At 48.0% G+C, this 15,298-nt stretch overlaps 2 protein-coding genes across 2 annotated transcripts in view; one reads left to right on the top strand and one right to left on the bottom strand.

The window, feature by feature from the left end:
- Positions 1-1,203, top strand: part of NME7 (NME/NM23 family member 7) — a 94,575-nt gene extending 93,372 nt beyond the window's left edge. Inside the window, exon 12 of the mRNA XM_080612595.1 lies at positions 218-1,203. Coding sequence (XP_080468721.1) covers positions 218-250 — 33 coding nt within the window. The 3' untranslated portion in view covers positions 251-1,203. The remainder of the gene's footprint in view (positions 1-217) is intronic.
- A 135-nt stretch (positions 1,204-1,338) lies between these two features.
- ATP1B1 (ATPase Na+/K+ transporting subunit beta 1) lies at positions 1,339-15,015 on the bottom strand. The gene is made up of 6 exons (XM_080612598.1): positions 14,700-15,015; positions 11,988-12,116; positions 5,011-5,166; positions 4,071-4,255; positions 2,351-2,431; positions 1,339-1,713 (listed from the first exon to the last, which is right to left on the bottom strand). Exons 1-6 carry the CDS (start codon positions 14,797-14,799, stop codon positions 1,447-1,449), a joined length of 918 nt encoding a protein of 305 aa, XP_080468724.1. The 5' UTR covers positions 14,800-15,015; the 3' UTR covers positions 1,339-1,446.
- Positions 15,016-15,298: the final 283 nt, after the last annotated feature.

Here is a 15,298-nt window from a genome sequence, read left to right as displayed (position 1 = left end):
TGACTGGTGTGACCAGAGGCAGGTGGGCCTCAGGGGCCTCTCATGCAGCTCGGGGGGATGCAATTAACACCAAAGCACACTGCACTAGAGCTGAGTGTAACAAACACCACTGCTCACAGGCAGGAGCAGCACTGTAGGGCAACCCCAGTGCATGGTTTAGGCACCGTCAGCCGAGGTGTCCTGGGAATGATCAAGGCCTGTTTTCTGTTTGTAATAGGTGCAGTACTTCTTCAAGCTTCTGGACAACTGACAGCCCCTGTCCCAACCCACTCAAAAGACATGCAGACAGAATGGTGTGTTCATTTATTTATTTGTCCAATGTTTCAACCTGACTGAAATACAAGATCAACAAGAGCACTGTACTCCTGGCTATTATTACATGTTAGAACATAGAGTTTTGCACTTTAGACGACATTTAACACCATTCTATGGGGTACTGCATTGCTTTTATAAAGTTTAAAATAAAGATTTATTTTCAAACATGTGACTTTGGTTTATTTCATACATTACACTTTCTTGCAGAAAAAATAAAATTGTACAACTGCATAAATATAAAATTCTTCCACCATGAAAATGGTTAAAACATTCAATAAAGACATTAGCACCACAGTGTGTGATGCCTCCAGCAGGAAAAGAAAAAAAAGGAGAAAAAGAAAATATACAAAGCAAAGAGTTATGCCTATCACTGAGGAGAGCGATAGCCTGACCTGGTCTCTCACACGACGTACTGGAGCATGAGGGAAGAGGTGGAGAGACAGCACTCACTACCGAGCACAGTACAGTATCCAACTGTCTCTTTAGTGTCACTGCAGTCAGTTTCCCCTGCCACCCCTCCAAATAAAATACCCTACCACCACAGAAGAGTCAGAAGCCTTATGGAGTGCTGTTAAACAGAGTCTTACAGGTGGGCCTTTCTTGGAAAAGGAACAAAATGATGAGAAGTATCATGCCAGTTCTAGTCCCACTGAGTATTTACACCTTGGACAGCAAAAGTCTTTGCTCACGAGAAATAGAAAACAGATACAATACATGGCTTGAAAAATGACCAGAGTATGCACCTATAGTACTGTACACTAAATAAAATACACAAGGCAGCAATACTTAGGGGCCAGAAACACTGCTTACTACAAGTCAGTTATGGAATCATAATTTACAGTAAAAATGGGCATGTCCCAAGGCTCAATTTTGTCTTCTTTTGTCATTTACAGTAGAATAAATATTTGTCGCTATTGCTACACTTTGTTTACATTCTAACCTAGTAAATGCAGAAAGCTAGTGTAAAGCATATAGATTACGTGTAGGTCCCATACGTATGACAGTTTGTTCAAGACTAGTAGGTTTTCTTTTTTGTTCTTTTTTTTGTTCTTTTTTTTTTCTTTTTTTTTTTTAACCTTTTTAAATGGCTAGGAGGAAGGGGGGAGGGGGAGGACAGAGTTGTGCTTACAATCAGCTGCTTTTTATGTCAAATTTAATATCAAAACGTCCCTGGAAGCGGTCTTTGTCACTGTACTGGATGTTCTGCCCGTAGGCCTTGCATTCCACACGCACCTCCATGTCGTAGGTCAGGTTGGTGAACTGCACTGCCACCAGCGGCTGCAGGTACCGCGGCTGCAGGAGCTTCCCGTAGTAGGGGTAGTACTGCAGGCCAAAGCCAGCGTAGCCACCCATCCCATAGTACTCCACCGTGCCTATTTTGTCTGCATCCTCCTCTCGCTAAAGGCGGGAAAAGGAAGAAAAAACATTGATATTCACCCAAACTCTACCTTTTGCAGCCCTTTTTCCTCACAGCATTGGTGGTTCTTCACTGAGACCGTGACCCCTCTTTGGCCATCGCTGACCCTCCCCTCAACAGCACAAGGGCAGTCCAGTGACAGGGAGGACACGTAGGCACTGTCTAACCAGTAGCTGCACATGAAACACCTTCCAGCACACATCAGCCAAGAAAATGACTTCTCTTTATTTGAAACCTCAACCCCTTTACGCATTCAGAAACCACCACATCTTCCTGTCACACCAGTGCACTAGCTCTGGCTAAAAACAGTTTGCTGCTTCACCAGTGCTGAGTAAAATAGTCCTTCTTTCAGCCATCTGTGCTTGGAAGCAGAAATGTCTACTTTTGAGGACACCTTCCGCTACCTGGCCTTGCTTCTACCCCTCCCTGTGAGGGCAGCACTGTGCTATGTGACATCATCAGTGGGGTTTTGAGAAGTTCCTGTCCCAAAGGGGGAGATATCCTAAGTAAGAACCACCCCCACTGGCTGCAGGAAGGCAGAGGGACCAGCTACACTCAGACAAAGACTCAGCCTTCCCCTGCAGCTTCCCAACTCTGTTCTAGTGTATTTCAACTTACCTTGGCAGTGCAGTGGACAGGGATGAGATACGGGTGGTGTTTTGCCATAACATCTGAAGGGAGGCTCTCATTTGCCGGAGCCTAGAAGAAACCCAAAGCAAAGAGATGTTATACAGCAGACAGCAGCTCTTGGTGGTGACAGAAGAGCAGCAGTAACACAGCTAGAAGCAGGGGAACCTAACGCAAGCAGAGCTGTTGTCTGTTCTTTATAGCCTTACTGCTGTGGGTACCAAGGCAACCACATCGGGGTAGCTTTAATTTTGTGGTGTCACCCGTGCAAAGCCAGGCAGTGGCAGGAAGAATTTGCCAGCTGCCTGCCCGGTGTGTGAGCCAGGACTGGAAAGCCACAGGACAGAACAAAGAGCAGTCACACCCTGACGTTGCTGAACTTCGACACCACCGCAGGGAAGGACAGAGGGTCTGAGCGCATCGGGGAAAGGTGGAAGCACCAATTCCAGCATTTGTCACTGGTCTCTAAACACATGCAGCAGCTTTGCCTCACAACCTTGCAAGGCTCAATACTGCTTTACATGCACCTTGCTCAAAACAAGAGCCACAGGGTCTCTGCTGGAGCGCAGAACGAGGAAAACAAATACTGACTGCCTTGGATACACTTGTCACTGCTCAAGGAAACATGTAAAATCGTTCCTTGACTAGGCCCTTCTGTTCAGTGCAGCCTGAGCTCTTCAGAGCTCTGTGGCAAAGAAAAGGGGAACACACGAAGCCCTTCTCCTCCCCAGTCATCAAACATGCACATCTTATGTCATCCCACAGCCACCACATACCAATTCCTGCTAAAATGTGCCCAGTGTTTCCACCCTGGATCAGATGAGCCACAATTCACCTCATTTCTTTTAGCAGACAGGTTCCTTTCAAAGAAAAATGTTCCTAACAATTCATCAGTTAGACAGCATCAGTTCTTGTCCTCAGCTGCACTGATGGATGGTGGTGAAGGCCCTTAGCACACTGTTTGCACTGTTTTCCATCCAGAAGATGGAGTGGCAGGTTTTGCACACCATCTTATTCAACAGAAAAAACCTAGAAGTAAAAGCAGCTCCTGTCCAGATGGACACCCTTCAGCATCACTGCAACCATGCCTTCAGGTGCAGCATGGAGTGAGTGGGTGACAGACATCCTACAGCATCTGGGAAACTGTGTTAAATAACTAAAGATGTCCTCACCTTCCTTGCAGTCAGAGCTGTGTCTGACACAGATGTCATTTACACTTTATAGCCTATGTTTGAGGCTGATAGTTAATATTAGCACTACTTCATTTCATTAACTGACTTTAGCAGCTCCACACTGCCTGAGGAAAGAACGGAGCAGACTGGAGTGTACTGACAGAGTGTACCGATCTTACTACAGATAGAGTTGGTCTGGGATGATCCCACGGAAACACACAGGAACTTTAAAATGGGTTTCTCATTTGAAGAAAATCCCCCATTACACAATTCAGTTGGCAGGCTCCGAAGTTACCAGGCAAAGAAGCAGGAGTGTGCAATCATTGCTACCTGCTACCAACTTGTGGGGTGCAGTTTTCATTGCTTTTTAGTGAAGAGTATTTTTAAAGCCAGTTGCTCAATTTGTCTCACAGCTTCTCCTCTGCAGAAGGGGTTTAATACTGATCTCTCTCCCGAGACACAAAAGCAGGAACAGCAAATCTGCAGCCAATTCCTCCTCCTCCTCAGTAGCTGCTGCTAGAAAGGGAAGAGATACTTGCCTTAGGTTTGAAGCCAATAATTCTGTTGAGCTTGATGAGGATGCATGGTTTGCCATAACCGTACCCAAAGGTGGGATCATTTATTCCAGAACAGTTTTCCAGCCATTCACGTTTGAATCTGCAGACCTTCTTCTGGCCCTGGGCATCATTATATAGTCCTCTCTCTTTGTAATCGGCAGGAATGTCTGTCACGGGGGGAGGATGAAAAGACAACCATGTGCAACATGATCTTCTGCGTGTCAGGAACAGCAACACTTATGCTTCACTGTGTAGTTTGGATTTCCTCCTCCTCCAAACAGATGACACCCCAGCCCTGCGCCCAGCCCTCCCCACCATGCATGGGCTGGTCCCAGACCAGCAAGTCTGCAGTGCTTTTGGTTTTTACTGAGGATTCTTCCAGATGACAAGTGGGTTGCCCTCAGATTTTACATGCACGTATTACGAAGTGATAGTCCCATTTGCAGTATTACATATAATCTATTAAAACTCAATACCTCCCAGATGTTTTGCTGCATTGCATCAAGAGGACCAACACTATCTTTAGTCATCAGTAAAACCCCCAGGGCTTTCAGAGAGGATAAGGTCAGTGCCACGTGCTTCTGACAGTCAGCTGGAACTTTCTCCAAGTGAAATCTGGGGATTCCCAACAACAACCTCCACAATAAGCTTCTAGATACATCCCTGGCCAAGTCTGCTCTGACCAAACTGATTTCATGAGCACCCATATGACTGAAACCAGAGCCTGACAGATTACCAATATGCTGCTATATAAATATTTATATGAAGGCAAAGAAATTATAATATTTATATAAATAACATGAATAATAAAAGGAGCAGCCTAAGACAGAGATCAATACCACTGCTCACCCTCAGCTTCTGATGGACCTGACGCAGCAGCACTGGTCACAGCCCTCAGCTGCAGGACGCAATCTAGACTTACCCCCACACTCCTCAAATATAATGTTTTCAGTCTGTTGATCAGCCTTGTAGTCATTTAAGAACTTCTCAATGTTCCTCACATACAGCTCAAAGCTTTTGGGATCAGAGGCAGTGAAGGAGATTTCTGTCTTTTGTACCTGGGGGACTTGAGTCAGTCCTAAGAAAAGCAAAATCAAGAAGAAAACATTAAGTACACCTTAGAGCTGCACAGCCTCCGGGCAATGCGGCACATACCAAGAATGGGAATCGGTTTAGTATCTATTTTTCAAACCTCAGAACTTGCACAAAACAGCTTAAGCTCCCTAGAGGGGAGGCTCTGATGGGCTCTTGCCTCCTCTTTCCAACAACAGCCCAGAGTATTTGTCATGATGTTTGCATCGCTAAGCAGACAAATATTGAAAGGAAAAGCTACAAGCCAAGGCTTTCCCCATGAAAAACAGTCACCCACAAGTCCCCTGCCCACTTCTGCCTCCTCCTCAAGGGCAGAAGAGAAACCGTCTGTGTGTGAGACTAACGGCATGAAATAAAAGTCCCGCAGCTGCCTACTCTTATGCAGGTATCCCCAGTAGGCTGCCTTGGAAGTCTGCAAAACATGCTGTGTGTTGAGATACATCAGAGCTGTCCACTTGTGAACCCTTGCAATAAAAGATGAGAGAGGTTTCCCAAGTCAGGTATAGTCACACTCTGCTGGTTGTAATCCACATCACCCTTGTGTAGCCTCCTTTGTAGGATGCAGGGCAGGAGACGTCACTCAGTAAATTCATCAGCCTGATCACATTCTCTGGTCTTTTCACTCCATAAGCAGGTATTTCTGATTGCAGAAAGAGCCTTCTGAGCTCTCTAATCAGAAGCTCATCACCACGTAGGTGAGTAGGAAATACCACCTTACGGAAGAGATTTTAAAGACCTTCCTAGGTTCTGAGCTGTGCAACTAGCCCCGCTTTGGAATTTATGAGGATGAATAGAAAAAGAACACATGGAGAAGGGACTAGGTACAAGTAATGCCTACAGATGATGCGAAGTACTAAGCCCTTTGCTCTTCATTATGGGAGTTGGAAATAGTTGCTCCTCACGATGTCCAGGTCATATTTTAATTGAATGCATCAGTGCATGACTAACACTTCAGACTTAGGTAATGGGAACTGCAGTTCATGCTGCTTTTGTGGCGGCCACTGTAATTATTGAGGCTGTAACTCCTGTTCAGTCTGTCATCCTCATTTTAATAAGAACAAGAAAAAGGAGTAGGGAAGCAGTATTTGCTCTGACAGCTTTCAGAGCAGGCCTGTTGCAAACAAGTTCCCCTGGTGTAAAACTCAGGCAGCTTAGCTGGCTGGCCCGAAGCCACAAGAGCTTGTGACTCTAGCAATTTTTCCAAAGCCACTTAAGTGCTTCTGCTTAGTCCCTCCTCAAGCCAGCTCACCACTCCCCCCCCACTACCCACCGGGTTGGAATTTGTAACCTAGGACAAAGATTAGCTTTGTTCCCCTCAATGCAGCTCCTGGTCGCCAAAGATTGCGAGACCATCCAGCGAGGAGCTCAGGGGTTTCAAGTTTTATTCCAGGAAGCAGCTTTAACTGCTCAAGACTCCCTATAGGACAAACTGACCAGGCTGAGTGTTACTAGCTTAGAAGCAACTTACTACTCCACTAGCAGAATTATGTCCTACCCTCCAAAGGCAGAGTTTTTCAGTTCCTTTTTGAACAGTCACCTGATTTCTTGCTTCACAAATGGTTATCAATAAATATATCTAAAATAAGCTGTGTTCCATTTTAGTAAGGGACTTCAAACTCATCCTGCCAAACCCTCCTCAAGTTACCACTCAGCTAAGAAGCAGCAGGCTCAGAGTCGCCTGAAGCGGCTATCTGGAATTGCAGCAAAGGCAGGCCTTGGTTCCCCTCCTGGGTCTGCCTTTCCCTGAGTTCAAGTTACAGATGGGTCATTCAAGTGTACGCATACAAGAATCAGGCAGGCTTGTCCAGGCTTGTTAAGCTTTGCTCAGGACCTCTATGATGAAGGAACTCTCCACCTGATTTTTGTCTTATCCAAGATAATGCATAAAAGTACCCATGCAGAGGTGGAAAAAGAAAGGTCAGCAACAGCCACCCTGTGGTGTATAAAAGCCACCTTGCAGAATATCCCCATTCTCTGGTTAGGACAGCCTGGCCCCTGATATGTACAGCCCAAAGCCAACTCTCCACCCATGAGATGAGCAACTTGGCTAGGAGAACTGACTCCCATCCCAAAGCTTCCCTGTCTTGCAGACCGAAGCCCAGGCAGTACCCGGTGCAAGTGGCACCTCCGTGCAGCCGTTCCAGTGGCCAGCACAAGAGAACAGCCATTCCTGCCAGGCAGCCTTGGCCTGCAGCCATAGGTTGCTTTCAGCCTAACTGTGGGCATTTGCAGGTACTTGGCTGAGCCAGACTGCACCAGGCTTTGGTACAGCAGGCACTTTCTTTGTTCAGGAACAGAGCATAGTGGAGATCAATCTTCCCACTTATGAAACAAGGAAGTAATTTTTGTGAAGATGAAAGACTTGCTATGAAAAATACTTTTATCCTGATTAAAAATGTATTACTGGCTTCCACGACAACCTCCATTCTCACATACCTGCAACTGACCATGCTCGAAGCCCTCAGCACAAATCTATCATTTCCTTCTTTGTTTTCCGTCCAGTATCTGAAGTAAAAGCTCAAGTGCTGTTATCAGAGCAGCACTATCACTGCATCCTTCTTAAGCAATCCTATTTAAAAAGAAGCGTGTTGATTTGGTACAACAGGAGGAGGTGACCCATGCAGAACTCCTCTGAACCTCTCATCCCCATTAGGAAGCTGAAACTAGCGCTCCAGTGCTACCTACCATGGGTTGCTAGCCACCGAAGGGAGTGTGTGGCTCCAGTAAGTTACAGACATGAATAAAGCCTCTTCGGGGCTTCTTCTACATGAAGAAGCCATTCATAAGGAAATCATATGGGAAAAAAAGAAATAAGGTCTCAAGCACTTTCATAGCCAAGAGTCAAACAACCCAATCCTCTCCCCATCTTCAGACTATAACCTGTTTGCCACAGTTCTGCATCTCACGCTGTTACCACAGAGATGCACCATGGCATCATGTGTGGTGATGCTGTTCCTCACGTGTGGAAGAATCAAGTAACTGATTGCTAAAATGATGATTAACTGCTTTAGAAATTTTCTGCAACTGGCTCTGAAGAGTCATTGCTGGGAGCTACAACTCCTGTCTGCACTTGACTGACACTGTCCACATAAATGTTGATGATGATGAGTGATGCATTGACTCGGTAACAGACACCACCTTCTGTTGGCTTTCCAACTCTGTAAGTGTACAAAGGTACACGTCTTTATTTTTTGCCTTTTGGTAAAGTCATCAATTGTTTTGGAAGTGGAATTGTGGCTGGAAAAACGTCACTGCAGATTAAAACTGCATTTATTCAAGTTCATTTAAAACCAAGTTTTCCAGATTGTCTTTATCATTCTAAGCTTCAGGAAAAATGGTGTCCTGAAGGTGAAGAGGAAGAAACTAGAAATGGGAAGTCAAGCTCGATATTAGGAATGGTTGTGTAAGTCCATAGAAACCGCTCTTGCTTCATCATGCAATGCGTATTTCCAAGTACAGTGTAATCTTATTTCAGAGCGAGTCTGAACACTCCTGGGACAACACAGATAAACGGAGTGATCACTACCCTGCTCCTATTTACACCCCCCACATGAGGATAGACTGTAAAAGTCTCCATACTAAGCAATGTCCTTACAAGCTTTCAGTCACCCTACACCTCATCCTCAAAACAGGCCCTTGCTGCCACCTCCCTGCTGCTCTCCAAGCTAAACAAGCCAAGCAGGGAATATGCAGCAGAGCAGCCTTTGCCATGACACACACTCACTGCCCAGGCACATCGCAGCCAGGCAGCACTTGAAGCTGGGACACCTGAAATCCCCCAGCCTGAACAGGGATTCTTCCTTCCAGCTGACATTCCAGAATAGCCTTAGGCAGCAGAAGGCACTCTGGCCCCTCATCAGCCCTCGGGATGGGATGCTGTGTTTCACAGGATGCACACCACAAGATGGCAGGATACACAGCCCAATTTATATTGGGGTGGGAAAGGGGAGGAGGAGAATGGAGGAGTATTTTCCAAACACTCAATGCGCTGTGTTTAAGTGGCCATATCCTCATCCTTCCCTATTAGCAGGGTAACTCCTCTGTGCTTAAAGCAGAGTCCGAGCTTGCAGCACACGTGGAGCTGGGGCTGTCGCAATGGCAAGGCTGAACAAGGTGAGCTGCACTGTCTCTTCCCCCACCCCAAGACAAAACAGGAGGGAAAAAAAAAATACTATCACGGAAAGGTACAAACCTCAGTGCGGCCTGAAGCCCTGCATCACATTCCTGTTGTGTTCAATGCAGAAACCAATTAGCATATTAATGACACTTGGCCATAAAAATAGCACTTTCTAGCTTTCAACGTTATATCCATGTCAATAACTCAATAAAATACCCTGTAGGTTCTGTTGCTGTTATGAAATCCACTGTGTTTCAGAACAAGAATGATATTATAGCAGACCCTTCAGCATTTTCCCCTGCAAATCCTGAAGACGAGCATAGCTCCCCATTTCCCAGCCATTTTGGGCTGACAACAGTGACTTGCCCAAGAAGGACAGAGCACTGTAATAAGAATAAAATCAGGTTTTCTAGCTTCCTAGAAAACCCAGGGCTCTATCAAGCTGCCGATGTACGTGGTTTGCAAGTCTTCCCATAAGATTCAGGAATAAGAACTGCACACCACCATATTGTATGTAATTCATGGTCTGCAGGGGTCCCAGACCACAAAAACAGTTTGATGCTCACCAAGAGCAGGGGTGAACATGCCCGCATGTGTTTGCTGTCAGAACAGCAGCTGTGCTAGTAGCACAGGGAAGAGCCCTACACAGCAGGGGAGTATGGGATTGCTGACTTCCCAAGCACAGCAGTGCAGCAGCTCACTACAGCATCCACCTCTTGGAAACCTTACACCGAATCATGTTCTAATGGCTGCTGCGCTACAGGACGAGAAATGCACTTGATGTAAAGAGCCAACCTCCACCACACCTCACCAGCTGCTTGTCCACATCTGCAGAAAGCACTGTCACATGATACCCTGCAAAGGACTCTGTGCTACTAACTGGTAACTGTTTCCTTGAAGTTGTGTGTGTGTGCTTCATTAGGGCTTGGTTCAAACCCTTGTTTATTGGCTGCCTACTGTCATATATTCAAGGAGGTGGATTTCATTCCCCTTGATTTCAGAACATGTCTTGAAAGCCCTGATGACCTTTTCATTCTTCCTCCATTTTGACTTCCACAGTACACACTACAAGAACATTGAGATTCAGTTCCTTTTTTGGTTAAAAATAAAAGGGTAAGCCCCAGAAAACCTGGTGCAGTCTGCAATTGAGAGGAGAATAAAAACCTTCTGCAGGCTGAAATCTTACACAGAAATTCTACTACACTTGCTTTGAAATTGGAATCCCAAACTGCTATTAAACAGGAAGCAAACTATTTACCTAGAATGGGTAATTATGCGACATCAGGCTAAACAGGAGGTCTGTCTGGATGTGACCCAAGATCCACGGGCTTCTTACTCATTTCACATCTGGTGAGACCACTGTGCTCCAGCCAGGGAAAAACACATTATTCAAACAATAACTACTTCCCCATTAGCCATGTTGGCTTTCCAGATGCAGCTAATGGCTTTGGGCAGTACCAACAACAGTTTAGTCTTTCCTGCAAATGTCAGAGCCCATTGCAGAGACAGCAGCAGCCACCTCCAGTGCTTAAGAATGCTGGTAGATTAGGAAGTGCCACACACTGACATAGCAGTTCCATTTTCTATTCTGTCTCTGGAAAGTGCTAGTGGAAAAGCAATTATCTGGAAAAGATTATTCTTTGCTGAGAGATAACACCATTTGGTGATGGTAACATTCCCTGTGCTGTTAAAACAGGCAATAACTGCAGCATAGCACTGCAGACAGTGGGGCTGGTAAAACACTGTGCAACACCAGAGCCAACCTCTGTAGCTACGAGCCATCAGCCTCACAATTGTCACTTAAATACCACCGTTATTAAAAGCTTTTGAACTGTTTTACAGAGCAACTGGAGACAGATCGTTACCATCCCTGGTGCCAAGCAGCCTCAAGGTCATCCGCAATGTGGGAAAGCAGCAGTTGTGCAGCTCCCCCACCGCGCTCTGAGCTGCCGCGGGCTGCGTTGGCAATCAGATGGCGCAGCAGAGGGGGGAACCTGCTGCAAGGGCTGGGTACTCCGTTTGCCCCTGCCCAAGGCAGGCTGGCCACAGATGGCACCCAAGTGATCATTTCAATCCTGAACAGAGATTTACTTTGTCTAGTTAAGGGTAGATAGTGTATCAGCAGCTATAAGACCCACCTTTAGCCTCCCACGGCACATTAAATTGAAATGCCCATTAGCAAATGCCACCACCTCCTCAAGATCATAGTGTAGGTCAGTGTTGGCTAATACAATTCATCAAGCTCACCCAGAATCGGTAGTGTCCCCTTTCTCCTTGTGCACCCCAGTTTCACAGACAAAGCTATCATTTTACCTTATTCCTTCACTTACCCATGGGAACACAGTGGCTATGAAGAAAAACTGAATCCAGCTTTTTCATACAGCTCATTCCCAAGTGAAGCCTCTTAAGCCTCACTCCATTGCTTCAGTTTAGGGGAACGGAAGAACAACCCAGGTATGAGCTCCTCTCAAACAGGAGACATATTTTATGTGATGCAACCTTTAATTCTAGCAGGACTGCCTTCAAGCCCCAGTACTGTTAACACAGAAGGCTGAGAACATACCCACCCCCTACAAATATGTGTTGCAGCAACGATATGCTTATTTCATCCTCCTTCTTGAGGTGAGTAACCAATCCACCTCCCCAGAACAGCTTGCACCGAGTCAAACATGGGCCTCCTATTTAGTTACCTGGAGGTGCCACTCGATCCTGGTATTTGGGCTCAAATTCACTGACAGTGAGTAACATCACTTGGATGGTCCCAATGAATATACCTGCCAGGCAACCATAGAAGATGACATAGAAGAGGAGGATCTTAACTGCAAGAGAAAAACAGAAAGAGGAATCAAAACAAGCCCTCAAGGCAGTCACATTCCAGGACAAAATTTCCAACCTTTGCCACTTACAAGGAAGAGCCCAGTGCACCAAATTCAGATGTGAGCCCTACTGCAGCGGCATGTATTTAACAGCAAGATTATACCCTGATGCAAAGTAATCATCCCAGTTGCTCGGGGGGGGCTGGAAGCATAAGCCCCTAAAAAAACTTGAAATGGATGAACTGGGATTTGGGATTGTAAAACATGAGATTAAACCATGCTCTTCCACATTTTAAAGGACCCCTTGGCTGATCCTGCACTACCATCACATGCTTTCACAGGCAGCAGACTTGCAGTGAAGAAAATGCCCAGCAGCAAGAAGCTGTACTAAGGGTGTGCTCTGAAGGACACAGATTCCACAAAGCTCTGGGCCTCAGATCTGTTTCCAGGAAAGTACAGTAAATGTCTCATGCAGGTTTACAAGCAATTGTAAAGTCTGATCTCTCCTCACTTCCATTAAAGACAGTGGGATCAGAATTCAGGCCGAAATTAGTTCCAATGCTCCATCAAATGTAGGAAAGTACTCAGCCATGTCACAGTACTGCACATTTAGCAGCCTTGTGTCTGCAAAGGCACTCCAGCAGTGCTCATATCAATTAAAAAGTGAATTACATAATAATGAAAGGTTGAATTTAGTTTCAGTCTAAAGGGAGATGTCTAGAATAATCTTGGGGGGTGGGGGGGGTGTGTGTGTGTGGAGCGGAGAAGAGCCTGAAGACACAGCATGGCTCACACTAGGTATCAGTTACCAGTTTACAAGGATTATCTCAACTGATTAACTGCACAGTAACATGCTGTACTAGGCATCACCAGGCTGTCTACCGAAGGGTAAGCCAGCCCATGCCAAGCACCTACATGCTAATCAGGCTGCGGGAGCAAGCAGAGCCCAAGAAGAACTTGAAAGAGAGCCCACTTGATCTCACTGTCCTCATCTAATCACAAACAAAAATAAGGTGGCTTATTTGAAGGACTTCTAGTGATAAGCCACAAAGGACAGGGACGAAGCAGTAGATGGAAGTACTCCTCTTTGCTCCCTAGCCCCATCATGAAAAAACTCCATAATTGGAGAAGCCTCCCGATGAAAGCAGGCGGTTCTGGTTTTCTTTTTAAGTCTATGAAAGACAGAGGCGAGCAGGAAAAGGGATAGTCAGTGACAGAGAGGCTGAGGGATGCTGTCAGAAAGGAGCTCCATCCTCTCGTCTGTCTTCCTCATGTGTACAGGAGGTAGCCAGGGCTGGAGGGCAGAGATGGGTGCCGTAATGTGGTGTTCCAGGAGTTAAAAGCACTCTTTGGTATCCAGGCAGCGTAAAGCAAATGGCCGTGACGTCAGGGACGTGTGGAAATTTTTTCCAGAGCACGGTCATAGGAGGTGCTGTTGTAACAAACCAAACACTAATGCCGTTGTCTGCAGCGTAACGCCTTTGAGTTTTGTAACATCAAAAGGCAAACGCTGGGAGATAGTTTATTTAATCAGGTTCCCAGCCAGGATGCTCTTAACACCAAAGACACCTTAAAGGTCAAAACCACTCCAAGGTCTCAGAAAATACACAGCAGGTCTGGCAATCCAACAGCCCAGGGTCGAACTAGACAGCTTCCTGCAACAGGTAGGCTTATAACAAAGGAATCAGCCTGTAGATGGAAATCAGTCCTAGGTGGATAGGTACGGGCACTCTGGCAGGACCTGGTTCAGCCTCTGTGTTTGAAGCACTGCGCAGCTGCCTGGTGCCTCAGGAGCAGAAGTACCTATCCATGCGCACCCACAACCCAATTCTGCTCACGTAAAAATACAGCAGAAGCCTGCTCTAGTCCACCCACTAGAGCTCCGGATGTGGCACCTCCAGCCGATCTGTTACAACAGTAGCCGAATTCAACATCTCAAGGGTGGCTCAACACGCTAGCTGTGCCTGGCAGCAACTAGAAGTCTGGATATTTGCGTAGAGAAAAGGTTAAAAGCCTCTTGATCTAAGTGCTATTTTTACAGCGCCTAATAAATACATCATGAACATTTAATCACAAATGCACGTATGGCCATTTCCTTCTTGCAGAGACATTAAAAGCCAATTGTTCTATTTGGAAGAGGTAAAATTAGCTCAGCTTCCTTTCTCCAGAGAAAATGGAAAAAAAGAAAAGCCACCCTGAAGCCTAAGGCAGGTTTTCCCCACGGCGATGCTCCAGGTCCGGGCCAGCCGCCGGGTAAGGAGACCCAAGGACGAGGCGCCCTCGCCAAGGTCGGGCCGCCCCAGGCTCCATCCCGGGGCCGAGAACCTACCGTGCCTCACCCCAGCCCCACCTCCAGCCGCACCTAAGTGGGCAGCGTCCCCTGGCCCCCACAGGACACCAGGAGAGAACGGACAAGGACGGACCAGCCGCCTCACCCCGCGGGTACGCGCCGGCCCCGGCCCCCTCCCCGGGGGGCCGCAACACGCCGCAGCCGCCAAAGGCGGGGCGCCGCGGGCCGTGCTGCAGCGCTCGCCGCATCGCCGCCGCTCCCCGGCCCGGCCCCGCCGTCCCCCGCCCGGCACTCACACCAGCTGCCCCCGGTGCGGCCCAGCAGCTCCTTCTTCTCCGAGTTCCAGATGAATTTCTTCCAGTTGCCGTCGCCGTCCTTGGCCTTCCCGCGGGCCATGGCGAGCGGGCGGGCGGGCGAGCGGCGGGGAGAAGTCTAGCCCTCGGCGGGAGGCGCGGGCAGGCCCCGACCGGACACCCTGCCCCGCGGCACCAGGGAGGTTTGTGCGCGCCCGCCCGCGCAGCGGGGCAGCCGGCGGCGCTGACCCGGCGGTGTCGTGGGGAAGCGACCGGAGGCGCGAGCGGGAACAGCGAAAGGCACAGACGGAAACGCACACGGTACAGAAAAACCGCACTCCCCCACCGCCGCGCCCCTTCATATACACCGCCGCCTCCGCCCCGCCGCCGCCTCCGCCAATGGGCGCCACCAGAGGGCCTCAGGGGCGGAGCCGAGCGGCCGGCCGGGGCCCGGCGGGGGGCGCGCCGGCCGCGGGAGCGGCGGGGCTGCGGCACCGGGCAGCCGGTGGCCAGGGTGTGCGCGTGTCGGTCCCTCCGCGCCGCCGGGCTCCGTGCCGCTGCCGCCAGGACGGGACACGGCGGGAGCGCGCGTGCAGGCGCGG

This window comes from Psittacula echo, assembly GCF_963264785.1.
Source record: "Psittacula echo genome assembly, chromosome: 3".
NCBI lineage: Eukaryota > Metazoa > Chordata > Aves > Psittaciformes > Psittacidae > Psittacula > Psittacula echo.
Note: the sequence above shows the minus strand (reverse complement) of the source record. Positions and strands in the feature narration are given on the sequence as shown.

What these genes read in the sequence shown, in the direction of transcription:
- ATP1B1 (XM_080612598.1), bottom strand. Translation starts at nt 14,799, where the DNA reads ATGGCCCGCGGGAAGGCCAAGGACGGCGACGGCAACTGGAAGAAATTC. An exon ending in CCGCACCGGGGGCAGCTGGT is followed by an intron (nt 12,117 to 14,699) that starts GTGAGTGCCGGG and finishes TTTCTCTTGCAG; the next exon opens with TTAAGATCCTCCTCTTCTAT. An exon ending in CTGTCCACTGCACTGCCAAG is followed by an intron (nt 1,714 to 2,350) that starts GTAAGTTGAAAT and finishes TCCCGCCTTTAG; the next exon opens with CGAGAGGAGGATGCAGACAA.